The 18674-nt window shown below is 39.9% G+C and overlaps 1 protein-coding gene across 1 annotated transcript in view; it reads left to right on the top strand.

The window, feature by feature from the left end:
* Nucleotides 1-18674, top strand: part of LOC138526211 (fibrous sheath-interacting protein 2-like) — a 1971501-nt gene that overhangs the window by 1196494 nt on the left and 756333 nt on the right. Inside the window, exon 5 of the mRNA XM_069636679.1 lies at nucleotides 10608-17725. Coding sequence (XP_069492780.1) covers nucleotides 10608-17725 — 7118 coding nt within the window. The remainder of the gene's footprint in view (nucleotides 1-10607; nucleotides 17726-18674) is intronic.

Genomic DNA, 18674 nt, shown 5'->3' with positions numbered 1-18674 from the left:
GCAGAAGGTGGCAGCGAAAGCCTCAACTGACACGCGCTTCATGGGTCGGATGACCGAGAAGGTGGGTGACAATGATGAGAGTGGCTTGGCCTGTGGGGTAGGGAGGGTGAGGTGGGAGGATAGGAGAAAGTGATCACTCCAGGAGAAAGGAGTGGAGAGAGGGACTGAGAGGGGAAGGTCAGAAGAGATCAGAGCATCAAGAGTGTGCCCTGCAGAATGAGTAGGCCCAGATGGGAGAATAGAGAGTGAGAGAGAGTCGCAGAGGTCACGAAAGAGTCCAGTGGGGGGACAGGAGGCATCTAGGTGGATGTTGAAGTCACCAAAAAGGAGGAGTTCTTGGTGACTTATGATGGCCCAGCTACCCACGTATGCTGATCCAGCGCACACACAGTCTGCCATCACCCACCGTTGCCTCGTAACACACTGCACATATAAATGTTCCTTAGGGACTGTAAATGCACATTTTATGTATGTTGCCATCTGTGCATTCAGTGCAGCATTAGTACTGCACCATAAGTTCTCCTTATACGTCGTACTAACTTCACCGTAATGATACTACCAACATTCGGAAATGCATGGTACAATCAAAACACGTTCCCGGAGCCTCTTTTTTTTCCCAGCATCATCTCCGGAAAGCGAAACCTAACATACCTCTCGTTCGACAGGAATGCTCATTATAAAACAGCCTTGTGTGGGAAGCATGATTAATGCCAAGAGCAGACATTGTATAGAATTGTAGAAAAAAAGGAAAGATAATTTACAGTGCAGTTGCTCTGCCCATGTGCCCCAGAGGTAGTCTGCAACGATTCAATACACCGTACAATCCAATTTGTCGTCCACCCAATACAAGCATGGAGTTTGCCGAAAGTTATGTAAGTACAACTTTACATCACATGTGTATCAGGGTTACAGATTTATTAGGCTGCAGTTCTGTATGCATAATTATGAATTTACTTTACCGCACACTTTCTCTGTGTGCATTGTATGGAGGTTTGTCACAGCAGTAATTACGCGACATTACAGTGCCATGTCTCAACCATTACCCGTACATTGCAACTGTGATTGTACTTCGTTTTCTTGCCATTGTTCCCAGCCCCTGCAAATTGAGACATAAAGGACAAGACAAAAAGGGAACGCAATATGTGCTGTGAAACAGCACACCTTATGCTCACTCGTGCAGTGCTACATTCCCTGTTTTGCCGTTACTATGCCCTTTCACACAATTACCAGTTCTACGCACCCTCATTGTATTCAAAGTAATAACAGCCAGAGGTGCACGCAGCAGTCAACCGGCACACAAACATGCACAGGTCACATTTCTATATTGCATTTTTTAGCAAAACAGCTCCTGCATTCTCCTGCAATTCAAGGGGACCACATGACTTTCTTTTTTACTTTTTTCTTTCGACACATACAGAGACATTGTGCCGTGGGTCTAACAGTCACTAGCACAGTCACTTGTTATGAAAATGAAACACATGAAAGGAGTGTCTGGTGGCAACGTTTAAAAGACATTTCGCTTGTGTGGAGCCGTACAAGGACAGTGGGCCTCATTACGACCCTGGCGGAGTGGGTTTACGCCAGCGGTATTCGCGGCGGACCCGTCCGCCCTACTACGAGTTCCCGTAGCGCCATGGAGCCGTTTTCCGCCTGGTTTTTCCGGGCGGAGAAATCCATGGCGCTACGGGACCTTGTTGTTAATTACGCCACCGTATTTTACGGTGGCGTAATTAACGCCTTCCCCACTCCCATTATACCCTATGGGGCAAAAATGGGAATGGGGAAGGGTAAAATGGGGAATGGGGATTTACCGCCCCGCCAAGGTCGGAATGGGGCGGTAAATCCGCCAACCCCCATGGCGGTATCGGCAGCTTTCCGCCGTGCTCCATGGTGCATATTGCACCACGATCTCCGCCAGGGTCGTAATGAGGGCCAGTATCACTTACAAAGCAGAGAGCAAGACAGTGGGTTAACCTATGACGCTACTCAATAACACACAGAACAGGGTCCACGAGGCAGCCACCTATTACGACATCCTTCCCGCAAACTCTTGTCCTGTACGATGCCACTAATAACGGCAACTTACATCTATTCTTATTCCTGTTTCTTCTTAGATATCTTGCACCTTACTGCACGTGCCACTCCTTCCACATTCCAAAAGACGGGTGGTGGACCAAGCATATCAAGATTACCATAAGCCATTTGTTTTCCGTCATTGTTATCTGGGCTGACCGATAGGGGACTGTATGTCCATTTGCGGTTCCGGACATACGAACCAACCTGCCAACCTTTTTGATATAAGGCATCACAGTGGCAACAGCTGCTACCTTGTCTACCTTCCAAATAAAATGCCTTCTTCCACACGGCCCACTTAGGACCATAAATTACTCCTTTTTCCAATTTTCCCAGATGACAAAAGAAGTAAAGAAGGGCAAAGACGGCATTGCACACTGGATTTTGTTTGTGAAATAAAAGCACAGTGATTGCAGCCACCTTACACGTTCTTGTGATCATTCTGTAGCAAAATAAAGCTCTTGCAACAATTCACAGTGTTGTTCGGAAAGTATGGGAATGTTCTGGAACTGTATGCTCTGTGTTCGCATGTCTGCTTTTGCTTTTGTTTATTTTGTTCCTTTCTGGAGCTAGGTACTCACATGACAGAGTGTGCAACGCTTGCCACGCACATTACGAAAGTACCTGGAGTGCACGCCGTGAGCAACAACTCTCCTCAACTAAAGTTTACTATGCCAGTGACTGTTGCAATGGTGTATCGTGCCCACACGTATAGGTAATGGAAGCGATGCACACATTAGAATTGCACACAATAGGAACAGCAACCGTGTTTGTTGGCCAGCTGAACCAGTACGCAAAAGAAAGCTAACAGTGAGATGGCCTGCCATTCTGTATATAGCAGGACTTAACGGCATAGATGGTTTTGTCTGGTGCAAATGTATGTACATTATCCATACTTTAAATGTGGACTGCTTAGTAACTCGTGTCATGTCGCAATATCTTTCTTCACTCTCAAAGCACAGGGTATTATCAGCGGCACACCATACCAAACAGAAATGGTGGCATGTCAGTCCGTGAACGCCAACAAGCCCAATGACGTACATCATATGCAAGTGAAGGCAGTGCACGCCACCTCTGGTGGTGTATCGACTGCAAAATGTCCTCCACACCCATTCTGTAATGGTGACCACCCACATGAGAGATACATAGTTCTAAGAGTGTACGCTGGAGTTACATATCTGTATAGGAACGGACCCAAAGAAGGCAACATTCTGAAACCTACTTCCAACAAGTGGCCAGACTGTTAGTTCCAAGGGCCCTAGCCATGCACACAAGGCAGAAGGGGCTTGCCACTCTCAACACAACATAGTACACCGAATGGAAATATCCCGATATCATCTGCAATAATCTCCCCATCCCCAATGGGCTCTAAAGGTAGTCAGTCGCCTGTGCAGCTACCTGACAATGATTTATATGTGAGTAGCAGCGTGAATGGTCCATATCTCAAAAGTGTGATGGTAACAAAATCCTTACATGTCCCAATGGCTTACTACACTCCCTGAAGCAAGGCCCTGCTCACGGCCACACCATTCCAAAGGGAAATAGTGGCAGGTCTCACCACAACTGCTGTAAGAAGTTTAACATGTCCTCCACAATGATTCTGCAAACGTAAATGTCTGTGGGATGTAAGAAGGTATGGTTATAATAGCTTATCCAAATGAGCTAAGGCAAAGGGAATGCACTCTTTATACATATTTGTGCAATGCACATACCAATAGCACAGTGCTCCCATACATGGCTGCATGGCATTGCAGGGGTTGTGCCCAAGGCCCAGGCTCTTGGGTACATGCGGAGGCCTAGGGCCTCTGCCCATGCACCCAAGAGCCTAGTCCTTGGGCACACCCACAACAAGGCAATAGAGCCATGCATGGGAACATGTGGCCACGTACCTTTCCTGACTACAGGTACTTTTGGGTATAGTAACGGACCCAAAAAAGGCAACATTCTGAAACCTACTTCCAAACAGTGGCCTCACTGTTAGGTTCAAGGGACCAAGCCATGCACACAAGGCAGTAGGGGCTTTGCAGACATACCACAACATAGTACACCAATATCCTCATATTGTCTCCAATGCACTCCCCATCCCCATTGGAGTCTGCCTACACTCACCAGAAAATAAGAGTCACCTGTGCAGCTACCTGCCAATAAAGTATATGTGAGTAGCTACATAAATGGTCCATATCGCAAACGTGTGATAGAAACAAATTCCTTTCATGTGGCAATGTCTTACTGCCCTCCCTGAAGCAAGGCTGTGGCCAGGCCCTAGCCTCTTGGGTACATGTGGGGGCCTACGGCCTCCGCCTATGCCTTGCCCACAACCACTACAAGGCAATGGAGGCATGCATGGGACCATTTGGCCACTTATCATACTTGCCAAACCTACCACTGCCACCAACATCCCTCCCCACCGCCACAACACAATGGAAACCCACAAAGACAACATAAGCACCGACACCCCTAGCCACCACCACCACACATTGTGAATTTCTTTTCATCATCAATGCAGTCCCCATTCCCAATGGAGCATCCATGCAGTTGCCACAGAAGGTTGTCGCCTGAGGAGCTAAACGCAAATTGCTGCATTGCTTGCGTACACCACTCGCACACCACCGTCTTCTTCGACCTATACAAATATAGCATATGTTCTGCTTTTCACACCCCCAAACTTTTCATCCCCTCTTTCATCCACTCGATCCTGCAAACCATGTGTTGCAACCCCTTCCGGTGCGGCACTATCCTCCGATACACCATGGGGGCGTTTCCCAAAAACTTTGACGCACAGCACAATCCCCTCCAGCCAACCACCGGCAGATTCCAATGTTCACCGACATCACGGCATACTGCAAGCAAATGAGACTTTTGTACGTGGAGCAAACAGGTAAATGGGGCCGCGGAGCGGAGCCAAATATCACAATTTTTTTTAGAAATACATTTCAGTTCTTTCCAAAAAAAGTACTGGTCGTATTTCCACCCCACACAGAAAAGCATGCTTTCTGAACCAAGCCCCCGCTCCTGCCGCAAATTTGGTTAAAATCCGTCCAGCCGTTCGGCCTGTAGCCGTGTGCAAAGTTTTTCCCCATTCAGTCTATGGAAAAATAAATATGGGACCCCCTTATAACTTTGCCCCCCTGCACGAAACCTCACCCAACTTGCCAAAAAAAATTCAGAGCGGCCCATATACTTTTTTTGCAAAGTTTGGTGAGGATTCCTCCAGGGGGAGGGAAGTTATAAACTGCCGGAAAAAGTGGACTTCCTATGGATTTAGCAACTTAACCATAACTACACGGCCGCGAACGTGGGACGTGTAATAAATGCAAACAAAACAAGATGGGTGGCAGGGGCGCTGCTCTGGGTCCCAGCTGCAGTAAGCTCAAACAGTCAAAATATGTTCTCCTCCTAGTGCGCTTTCATGCCTCAGCAATCTTCAGGGAGGCTGATTGGATGCAGGTGTGCAGGGTTAAATCCCTCTGGTATATACCAGGCAGTGGCAGCAGGGAATACTGGTAACTGTAGTGTAGAGCCAGCCAAGATCCAACTCTCCCCCATTTTCAATGTTAGCCCTCAGTGGGGAGGGGAGGGAGTAACCATCAGTCTGGCACTCTTAAGTTAGGGAAGAGTAGCCCAGGTGCAACCTCTCTGGAGCCCCAGTCTCCAGGTAGATGTGCAAACAAAACAAGAGGCATGGCAGGGGGCGCTACTCTGGGTCCCAGCTGCAGTAAGCTCAAACAGTCCAAAGATGTTCTCCTCCTAGCGCGCTTTCATGCCTCAGCAATCTTCAGGGAGGCTGAGTGGATGCAGGTGTGCAGGCTTAAATCCCTCTGGTATTTACCAGGCAGTGGCTGCAGGATTCATAAAAATATACAGCACCTTTTGAGTATGTGTATCATGTTTTCAATGCAGTATGACCAGATCAAGACATCTGCTTAAAATGCTCACTGTCATTGAACAAAAACAACCACTGGGGTATGTGATGTCACCAGTGATGTAATCAATTATGCCGTTTGTGATGTCATCTTTGATATCCTGTGTGCTAGTCTTAGCAGTGCATGTTGGTGGCACGGGTTACGGTAGCATAGCTTACAATAAGTGGCAAATTTCTTGGGTTTGTCGATTTTACTTGTAACCATAACATCCCTTTAAGAATGTTTTTTCTCTGAATTTGATAAGTTTCTATTAGTGCAACTTAATCATAACGTCCCTTTAACAACGTTTTTTCACTGAACATATGTATATAGAAGAACACAGCAGGGCTCACCCCGCTGTAAAGGATAGGTGGCACTCGCTCTTATCAACCAAACGCCCAGTCCAGGATAGTTTCAAAAAGATCTTTATTAGGCTTGTAGGTGGTCAATAGAAAAAAGAAAAGCGCACACACTGACGCGTTTCACCCATTCCGGGGCTTTGTCAGAGTGTGTATATATATATATATATATATATATATATATATCACTACAAAAAAAACTTTGTTGAGGGGATGTTATGGTTAAGTTGCCCTACGAAAAACCTGTGTACTTCACTAAAAAAAATGATCGCTCTCCCCATTATGGTTCAAATTAAAACCGAAAAACCCCTGAAATTCGCCTTTTATGGCAGACTGAGCCCCCGTACTTGCCATCACCACTGTGCACTGCTAACACTAACACCCAGAACATGAAAGATGTCATCTCAAATGTAACTGATGACATCAATGACGACATCACATGTTTAGCCCCTTTGTTTTCGTTCCCTGCCCTATATATATATGTACATTCAGTACATTCCGTACATTTTGAACCACAAAGGGGAGGGCGAACATTTTTTTTTTAGTGAAGTGAAGTGCACAGGTTTTTCGTAGGGCAACTTAACCATAATGTCCCCTCAACAAAGTTTTTTTTGTAGTGAATTTTACAGGTTTTTGGGAGGGCAACGTAATCATAACGTCCCTTTAACAAAGTCTTTTTAACTGAATGCCATAGGTATTTAGTAATGTAAATACATCATAACAGTACTTGACATTAGAAATACTGGAAACAACACCATTACCACTCACCTTTCGACACATAATTTTGTAAGTGGCACAGGTCGAAAGGTGTGAAGATATGTGTATTGGGAGGGTGTAACCATGTATTATTTTACAAACATTTCTGTGCAGCAAACACTTTCAGTGGACCTTACCTCATTTTCCCGCTTTTAAGAAGATAGTAATCATTCTGAACTAATGTTGGTTAATAGGGCATCTGGGTGACAGAAATTGGTCTGACGGTGACAGAAATTGGACTGACGGCACTAAAGCATATGAGATGGGCCTGACCCTCCTGTAGCCAAAGCAAGTGGTATGCAGTTCCTTTCTCCATAACGTTCCTTGGCAGCTTAAACAAATATGTCCATATTGACGTACGTGCCGTGATGTAGCACTTACAAAAGAACACATTACAACCTGCAACGTAGCATGCCACATTGTGAAAACAGGGAGCAAATTTGTAAAAAAAACACTAACATTTAAGAATTAGTACAGTAGTTTTATTTCACAATAAACTGAGCGAAATCATCACCCTAAGCAATTAGTAAAGTAGTTGTGTTTCACAATGAACTGTGCAAAATGATTGCCCTATTCACATTTCCATACAAGTAGTAAGTTTCTGTCTTTGGTCGACAATGAAAATGGTAATGGGCACGTTGGTTTCTTTCACACACAGAAAGTAAGCGTTGCCGCAACAGTAGTCATTTTCCTCCCACATTGATGTGCAAGACGACGTCAACCGCTGTGATCAACACCACCAGAAAGGATGGAATGTTACTCCTTATGGCGACAGCAGCGTAAGGACATAGATTTCCGACACGGTCATCCCACTGAATTATGACGCACAGACAACCGGTATTGAACAGTTGCATTTGACGGTTAAAAAAGCTGTCACTCGGCAGCTGTAATCCGTGACAATCACAATAGGGAAGGAAGTATCTGAGGGGAAAAGCGGAAATAAAACATGTATCAATACGCAACCTCTGCACAAAATAAAGTTGTAACACATACTTTTATTACTAAATATGAATTTAATTTGGGGAAATGTACTGGCACCCTACAAACGGCGACAATGTGCAATGTCCATAATGGGTAAATAAAATTCAGCGGCATATAAACCTTGTAATTCATTAGGAGAAAATATATTCTTTTCCCCAAAGTAAAAATGTAATCTCAATTCGGTATATAGGCGGGAAAAATACACTTACATGATGTGGACCGGCTCCATTGCGTTGGCTGCAGTCAGACATTAGTGTATTTGCAATAGTGGCTCTTCGGGAACTAATATTTCATGGTCGTTGCAAACATTTTTGAAGCATAACCTAATAAAATGATATGTTTTTCTAACTGTTACTCCCTGCATTCTTTCTGCTCTTTCCCTGTACCTCAAGGTTAAAAAACAACTGACCCTTATGGCTGTCGACAAATATGCGGCCATACTGAGCTCGTATTTAAAACAGAAAATGAAGTGGCCTTCACTTCGAATGCAAATACATTCTCATTTTGCAACCACATATCAGCTGCTATTCATGAGAACCGCTACTCCCGTACACGTGCAGAACTGCTGTGTGTATGAAAAAGAGTAGGTGGCTGCCTCAGATTCCCGCCAGTCTGACCGCAGTAATGTTGTATTGTAAAATGGACGCAGTAAGTTAATTTCATACAATGAGTAGCAAGTTTCACTGTACCGTACGACAGTACTAACAAGAATACTTTACAAAGTATTTCTCCACATTTCAGAAACTGCGCCACACTATAGTATTCCTGAATAAGGATTATTATTTATTATATTGCCCTTTGGATAACACGTGTTTCGACACACATGTGTCCTTTTCAAATCAGGGTTAATGATAACATTGTACTTCAATGTTTCACTTTCTACTACCAAGTCTCATTAACGCTCACCTTTTGAAACAGTGTTCCATAAGTGTAACAAGTGCATTGGTGTCTTCTTCGTTTAGGTATATTAGCGGCGATGTCCGCGTTCAACAGAAAATGAAGTAACCATGGCGGACATATCGAAAGATTAAGACGCACTTCACGCTGTGCCACAACCAATCGTTGAAAGCGCAACATGGTCGCGGCCAGCATGCCACGGAATAGCGAATTGCAATCTTCTCCACCGTGAGAACAGGGAAGTGTGACCGCGGAGCGGACATAGATATCACTAATTTATAGAGACAAACTTTTTGATCGTTTTTAAGGGAACTACTGGATGGATTGTCACAAAATGTACAAAAGCACGCTTTCGCGACCAAGCCGCTGCCACTGCCGCAAATTTGGTTGAAATCCGTCCAGAGGTTTGGCCTGTAGCCGTGCGCAAAGTTTTCCCCCATTCAGTAATGGGAAAAAAAGACGTCGTGGGACCCCCTATAACTTTGCCCCCCCTGGACCAAACATCACCAAAGATTGAAAACGAATGCAGAGTGGCCCATATACTTCTTTTGCAAAGTTTGGTGAGGATTCGTCCAAGTGCAGCAGAGTTATAAGCCGCCCAAAAAGTGCTCTTCCTATGGAAACAGCAACTTAACCATAACTACACAGCCACTACCATGGCTGTGTAATATATATATATATATTTGATCCAAAAGAAAACAAGTTGATACCTTAATAAGGCCAACAAAGTCATTTATTTTGCGTATTTGCAAGCTTTCATGGAATTCCTCCACTTCCTCAGGCAGAGATGTTATGAAGCCTTTGAAAAACAGGACAGCATTACAGCTTACATGGCCGCTCCTGGAAATATCCTGTTATCTGTGCCTGTCAGAGTAACTGATTTGTAGGTTTGCTCAGAGAATCATGTATTAGATGTTGCCCTCCTCCACACATTGCAATCTTCAAAGTCTGAATGCTACATTGTGTTAAGTGGGGCAAGGGTCAGTGTAACTGAAGAGCAAGGAAAGAAGAAACAGCCCACCCTTATAGTGCTCTCAGGAAGGCATGACACAATGGGTTGGTGTCAGTCATAGGAGGTGCAGTCCAGTTGAGACTTGGTATGTTACGCAATATCAGTGGTAGCACATTCATCAATGTATCAGGCTTGTGCTTCTAGAAGGCTGAAAGATGGGATACCCAACCAATTATGTGTTAGACCTGTGGGTATACACGTGCATACACACTGAGAATGCCACTTGTGGATGGGGCAAAGGGCTCCAAGGGCCTGTGACTGAGTTTGCCACTGCGCCATTTGGTGCCACCAGGGTGGCTGTTGAAACATTTTATAGACCAAAGTTCACATCGATGATGATCAAAGATGATGATTATTTGTAAGGAATTATTGTATCCATCAGAAAGTACACTACTGATAGTGAGTAACTTATTTTTTTTTAAAACTGCATCAGTTAATGTACCTAAATACGAACATTTGAAGTTGTAATTTTTGTGAAGTTTGAATATCTTTTCAGCACATAGATGAATTGTTTAAAGTCTACTCTCCTGCTGAAATTGGCCATTGTCACTGTTCACCTTATTGCTTTTGTTAAAAATAGAACTAGTATTTTTCTATTAAACTTTGTATTTATACTATTATTTTAAGGTGTTTGTGAAAATGAAACTTCTACTACTTCTGGGTCATCAGAAAAGAAACGTGCCACTGAACTTGATTCAGATTGCACACCTAAAGGGCATTTGAAAGAATTTGACCCTTCAGGAAAAGAGGGATCTGCTCCTGTCACTAATGCATCTACAGATGATCTGACCAGCACAATACTTTATAATGTTTTTTGCAATGTACATGTACTGAAAGAAGATTGCAACATGTTTTCATCAAGAGATAAAGAAAAGGCCAGTGAAAATATCAACCCAGCTGAAAGACTACTTCGGAATTCATCATTAATTCATCCTTATTACAAAACGGAAACACAGAGTTCACTTTCTGCAAACACAGAATATATTTCATTAAATGTTTCCAAAGCCATTATCAGGATTTTATTGGATCGCCAGATTTTAGAAGAATATTTCCAGGGTAACATATTACCAGATCAAGAAAAGAAGTACATTTTCAGACAGGATAACTTCTCTCATGACTATGATAAGATATCATATCAGCTAGTTAACACTGTAGTTGATATGTTGTATAGAAATATCAATGTTTTACCACATGTAAATACTTCAGAAGAAATGTTTGAAATTCCAAAGATTCATCAAATGAAAATGGAAGGAGCGACAGCATCTCGGGGCAATGAAGTTGCATCACTGGAAAAAACAACAGACATTGATGATCTTCCTGCTGATTTAGAACACAAATCACAGAATAAATTACAGAAAAACAGTGAACTAATTCCTGAAATTAGAAGTGCTTTTACTAAATTTAATTGTACAGATTTCTATGAAACCAAGCAAATGCTTGAAAGCTATCAACTAGAAGCAGTGGGTCTAAGAAATGAGCAGCAGTGTAACTCAGAAATAAAGGTTAAGCCGATCCAAACAAAAATCAATTCTCAATATCATTGTTCCAGACCTGAAACACCTATGAATTGTAATACACAAATGTACACAGCTATTTCAACTTGCACATCCCAAAATGCCAGAAACCACAAAATGGATGCCTGCAATACAGAAACAGCATTGCTGTCCTTTTTAGCTTCTGATGATGGTGCCAAAAGCCCAAGTAAGGAGGCAGACTCCAGTGACTCGCTATATCAGAACCTTACTTGCAGTGACTCCAAAGAGATGGTTGAAAAAGTGTTTAATATAATTGTGGATTCTTTTTTGTCTGACAAGTCATGCAGTAGTGATATAGGTTTGGTTAATGTGGCAACTCGAGAACATATGAGCAGTGCAGTATCACCATGTCAGAACCCTACTCCGCATAAAGCACATCATGTCTCCAGTGCACTCAGCATATTGGGATTTTCGGAACCATCCGTTACCCTTTTAAAAACAGTTTCTGAGAAACTAGTTCGAAAAATGTTGCAAAAATGCCTGTTCACATCTCAGATTTGTTCATGTGACCCTAGTAATATCAATAGCCCACAAATCTCAGAAGGCAAAAGCCAGTGGTCCAATACCCTTCAGCGTGAAGATAAGAATATTTTAGTGAATGAAGTTAGAAATTCAGTGCTTGATGATTTTTCACGTACCCTGGGAAATTCTGTGATGGATATATTGTATCATAACCTGGAACAACCATCAAAAGAATTGACCATTGATATTAACACCTCTTCAAATGCAAGAACAACAGAATCAACATGTGAAACATTGGCAATTCAGACATTTAACAAAGACAAAGAAAAAAACAATATCTGTGACTCAAATGGAACACTTCCAGCCTTGAATCATACTGAATCAAATCCAGAGCATGACATTTTGTTAGGGTCAGGATTGGAATGGAAAGAAGGAACATCTGAAAATTTCAGAGACACAAGTAGAATCATATCTGAAACAAAGCAAACAAAATATCCAGTAACAAGTGGAATAACAACTGAGCAGAAGTATTCCACATTAAAAGCTGAAACACTGCATGGAGTAAATACATCCAAACCAAAGGATAATATTACTAAAACCGAAGTGCCTAAAAAAATGGACTGTTGTTCAAGTTCTAAAAATACATTTAAAGAAGGAGTAAAAGAAAGCTACTTTTCTATTGTCCAGCAAAAGCTAGATAGTTGCAATTTTCACATTGATAGTGCAGTGAGTGGAACACAACAATCTGGCATGCAAACAACTTTGCCAAGTGATATGCACTTTAGGGAACTTAAAACAAATGTCTGTTGTGAATTGCTTTCTTGTCTTCGTATTGGTGTACTTTCAAATTCTTTCCTGAAAGACATTAAAACTAAACTTTTAGCAAAAATGTTTAATATTTCATATTTTCCTGTAAGCGAGGACGTAAAGTACACTGCAACAGAAAGCTTCTGTGAAAGAGTTACTAAATTAATGAATGGTGTGATGAGCAATATAATTAAAAGACAAACGGCACTAGAACATGGTGCAAAGGAAGACAAATATTTTCAACCTTCCGGTAATGATCTTAATTATTTTATTGATACAATTTATGGTAAAATATTGTGTCAGTCTGGGTCTCAACTTGCCCTTTACAGAGATATAGCAGACAAAAACAGTGTTATTGCTGAAAGATTGGCCATTTTAATAATTGCAGATATTTCTAACTACCAGTGCTATAACACAAATGGGTCTCCTGTAACATTTTCCATTTGGGAAATGAAAGATATAATTCTGCAAATAATTAATTGTATAAACTTGACCTGCAAGCAAAGACAAACCTCAATAATTATAGAGAACATTCTCATAAGATTTTTTAGGAAAGTATTTAAAGTACCCATAACTAACCTGCAACCAGAAAGAAGTGAAATACCACCTTACAATGAACCAATAGGAGCATTTGTAAATTCAGTCATTTTGGAGATTTCCCATAAAAGTGCTTCAATTACAAATGCTGCTACCGTCGAGCATAATTTCCACGAAGTTAATGATCTTATTGAGAAAATTGTAAACACAGTTTACAGTAGCATTTTGCTAATCACTGGTACCACCAAAGATGTACTAATCCAAGATATATTGTCTAATGATTATAAACGAGCTAAAGAACTTTCTGAGTTAATATTTGCCGAAATATATACATACCATCTTGAGTCATATTTCTGTGGGCAGACCCCTTCTACATTGTACATAAATGTGAACAGTGGCCATATTGTTCAAAATATTCTCAGCAATGCCGCTATGGACAGGAAACCTACACAGACATGTGAACTTGAACTGACACATTCTGAAGAAACAGACTCCTATTTATGCAAAAGGAGAACAATTTACCAGATTGATCAAATTGCCAAATGCAAAAAATATTCCATTCAATCTGCCCGAGTATTCCCAGTTACTTTTTTGGAAGACATTTTGATATGCCTGCTGCCCAAAATTCTCTCCTTCTATTATGAAAATGCTGAATACATGGAAAGCAGAACTGTTTCAGAAAATGACATCACTGTTATACTTGTGAGATTGATAAAGGAATTATTGATAGAGTTTGCTGAAAAGCAAATTGTACTTTCTAATGACGCTCAAAAGGAATACTATTCTCCACAAATCAATGATGTTGCTGTGGATAAAGTTGTGAATACAGTTTATGATATCTTTTTGCATAGATATGGATCTGAGATAGTGATGGATAAACTAAATGAGTGTCTATGTGACAAACTTGCTTGTTGTATAGTATTAGAAATGTCAACATACCACCTACAACATTGTTTGTCTAACGATGTGTCTTGGTACACACCTTCAGTTCTAGAATCTAACAACATTATTAAACATGTTTTAAATAATTTACATGTTCTTACTGCACAAAGACAACCATCTGTATCGTATGTCTGTATGGTACCCAAGGAATTTTTGCAAACAATTGTCACAAAGCTTCTGTCTAAACTGATCAACATTTCAGACAGTAAGACAGACTGCACAGAAAACATAGGTTGTTTATCAGATGACTCTACAGTGCTAGAAAAGGTATCACATGCCGTTATGATGGAACTCTTTAAATATCACATTTGGGTTGTGACAAATTCAGATGTAGTGTGGTGCTCACAAGGAAATGATGTAGTTGTCAAACAAATAGTTGACGCTGCTTACACTATTTTGAAAACATGCAGATGTCAAAATACGATGCAAAAATCTATTAGAATTTTGAGTCCATTCCTTATTGAAACAATTGCAAGTTCAATCATTAAAAACATATTTTCAATTCTAATGGACTCACTGTCAGATGGAGAAATAATTCCCCCGATTTACAGAAATACAAACTTGAATGCAATTGTTAGGGATTTTAATGATACCAGCATTTCCAGAAACAAAAGTCAACAATCACCAACAAATACCATTCTCTACCCTGTTAAATGCTTGGAAGAAACAAATTTGTGCATATCATATAAGAGTATGCTATCTTTTACAATTTTAGAAGATGTAATTACAAAATGTGTATCAAAAATAATTTCTCCGGTATCTGACTTGCCTGAACGTCTTATGTGTCAGTTAGTTATAGATTTTTCAAAACAGGACATTTTGGTCACCAAAGATGTAAATGTAAAGCATGGTTTGTATTCAAACAAAGATATTGAAAATATATCGGACACAATTTTTCACAGAATTTTAGACGTCTCTGGATCTACCATGCCAATGAGAACACCAAGTCAATTCTATGTCAATAATTTAAGCAGTATTATAGTGAGTGAAATGACTACAAATTATCTTAATCTGTTTATACCGAAAGCACAATCTATTTCACCAGCTACTTCTGCTTATTACCCACAAAACAAAAGCAACAAACTATTTTCAACCAATCCAAAAACACAGCAGTTTTTAAAATATGCCAGTTCAGACACAACTAAGTTTTTGGAGGAGGTTATCTCTGGACTTTTACTAAAATTATTGCCCACTACCTCAAAAACAGAAGTGGAACTTAATGAAATGATAAATGCTTTATTGGACTCCATTTTAGTGGGAATCAGTGGTGCTCATGTGATGGCAAGCTACCAAGAAGAAGAATGTTCTCATCTAGTAACTACCAAAAATGTCAACAATGTAGTGGAGGCTATTTTCAGTGAAATTTTGCAGGAATATGGTCCAAATGAGTTTACAATGGTTAAAATTTGTAATGAAAATCTTCCTAGAAAAATATCCAGTCTGTTAATGAGACTGATTTTTGACAGTAAATGTGAACCTTGTGTTTCTAGAGATTGGGCAAGATATGTTTATATTGATCTTAGACGTGACAACATTGTTCAAAACCTTAAATGTAAAATATCAAAAAATGAAAATATAGAACAGCAATCAATACCAACCACACATGTGTTATCATTCATAGTTTTAGAAGACATTATCAGAAGACTTTTATCTCAAATCTTTTCGCCATTTCCGAGCTTAGCCAGTCACACAGGCAAAGGTAGATTATCAGAATCAGCTTTCAATGAAACAGTCACAAGACTAATGTCGAAATTGGAAATTGAATTTTTCAAGCATCATATCTGTGTTAAAAGAGATACAAAAGAAAGTCAGTCATTTTCTCCTAAGGATGTTGAGCATGTGGTCAATTCAGTCTATAGCGAAATAAAGGAGACAGTTGGATCCCAGCTTGCATTACAGAATGCAATAGAAACCGAAAACAATGTATTTGATGACTATATATTAAGTCTAATAGTTACAGAAACATCTCAGTATCTCATTTACACATTGGTATCCCGGGAAAACTCTTTTTACACCTCTACCCCTGTGTCAGATGTTGTTTCTCCTTGTGATACTGACAGTGGAGTCATTCTAACTTCTGAAAAACCCAAAGCAATTCCAGCATTAGGTGATGTTTATTCTGTTACATTTTTGGGAGATCTTATTGCTGGCATTTTATCACACATTTTACAAACTTTTACCGATGTAAAGAATGCTAACTATAGATTCAGACCTGGTGATGAAGTCAGTGAGATGACTAAAACAATAATACATTCAGTATTGATGGAAATTACAGCAGCAAACATTAAGGTAATGAATATTAAAGAATATGTTCAACCAGTAGATGAACAAATTGTCAAGCAAATAGTTCACTCTGTTGCTACCAATGTTCTGGAAGAATTTGGATCACAGGTTGTCGATCATAAAAAGATTTTAACTGATGAAAGGTTTTCTAAAAGAATTGTAGGTTTGATATTAGATGCAATATCTAATTATCAACTTGATATATCGTGTAGTATAAGCTATCCACAATCCTTTTCTTCTCTTGAAGAAGATAATCTTGTTATAAAGGTTCAGAAAAATATCTGCATGCAATGTCATTCTTTGTGTAAAAGTATGTTTACTTTGTCACCTCATTTATTTGAAAACATCATCACAAAATTGCTGTTAAAATTTTTAATACTACCATGTTATACCACATGCACAGAAACTAGCAGTATTTTGTCAAAGACTACATTGTCTGAAATAATAACGGTGATGATAACCTCACTATGTACAGAAATGTTTCAATTACCAGCAAACTATACTTCTGTTGAAGAATTGTACTATCCTCCTGAAGATGATAATGACCTTATTGATGCACTTGTTGACTGTACATATAATACTGCATTGAAAGATTATGGATCTCCATTTCAACTGTATGGACATATAACTAGTACGTATTTCCTTCAAACAATTTCCAAACTGATTGCAAAAGAAATCTCCTGCTACCAATGCTGTTTGTTTTCTGGGAATTTATTTGATTTATTCACAAGAATTAAACATGACAACATCATTGAAAGAATCTTTTCAAATGTGCCAGCACACCTACTTACAGGATTAGCAGAAAAATGTGTTTCCGAATCAACTGAAGATATAATTCCAGTCAGACATGAACATAGATATCTGGGGCAAATTGGAGATACCCTAAGCAAAATAACACCATATATAAAAAATAAGCCAATGAAAATAGACCCATTCATTGTTTCTGAACATTTGGGAGTTATTTCTATAAAGACAGAACCTCTTGAAACTCTAAAAAGGCACTGCTTAAACAGTACTGGATTAAGTCTTGCAGATGTAAGGAAAGCATCTATTTCTGGGACAAATGTACAGCTAGTGACCAGTTCTAAATCAACACTACACCCCGACTCTGACTTAAACCGCAAAGAAAGGCGAAGCCTCCTTGATGAATCAGGAAGATTAAATGTGAGACCAAGAGAGGTAAGTGAAGAAATAGGGAGTGTATTGTTCTTACTCCTTTTTATCTAACAATTTGCTCACAACTGCAGCCTGTTTTATTTGGACAAATGTATTCGAGTATTTGCAGTGTAACTAGAATAATACATATAGCCTGTTCAATATCAGTCTGTCAGACTCTGATGTAAACAGGATTTGGTGCAACTGCTACTTGTGGAATGTATTTTTATACAAATTAAACTGTTCTTGATACAGTCTAATATCCAGATTGCAATGTGCATCCTTTAAAATGTAATACTTTAAGTTTCCAAACCCAGGAACAAGACAAAGCTACTGTTATGGCACTGAGCATAATGGGCGAAAACGATACAGTATGCGATTGTTAATTTTTTGAAAATTATGAAGATTTGAATATGTTGGGAAAAAATTTGTTTTAGAAATGGAAAAAAAAGCAAAAGATTGAATTATATACATTATGTTTCTTTTCTGAAAGCTCTGACTGTTCACAGGGGTTTTAATTCAACTCTTAATTTAACTTTTAATAGAAATGTATTCTGTTTGTAATGTAGATTTAAATGCATTGTTGAAAGGTTGGAAAAATGTATTTTTCTTTGCCAAAACAACAACCAATAAAAAAAAAAATAAAATAAAATAATGGGCGAAAACAAATATGTGAGCTGCAAGGACAGAGGAGTGAGTAGAGAAGTTGGAGAATGGAATATGATACACAACATTGTGCTTCAGCATTAGAGAAGGAATAAAGGCAAGGATAGCATGGTGGGCCTTTCAAAATGGGGCATTGTTATAATTGTTATGCTGCCCTGGAATGAAATATTTGGGTACATTTATTTTCTAAACGAAAACAATTTGAGCATTCTCAAATACACGTGTAATCATCCTGCAACATATCTTTTTCTGTATGAATGCATTGTCTCAGTTATAGGAGTATTAGAAGTTTAACCAACACCTGACA

The sequence above is a fragment of the Ambystoma mexicanum genome, chromosome 7p (assembly GCF_040938575.1).
Source record: "Ambystoma mexicanum isolate Mex_15411 chromosome 7p, UKY_AmexF1_1, whole genome shotgun sequence".
Classification (NCBI taxonomy): Eukaryota; Metazoa; Chordata; class Amphibia; order Caudata; family Ambystomatidae; genus Ambystoma; species Ambystoma mexicanum.
The sequence above is the reverse complement of the archived record's forward strand: the minus strand, read 5'-3'. Positions and strand labels throughout refer to the sequence as shown.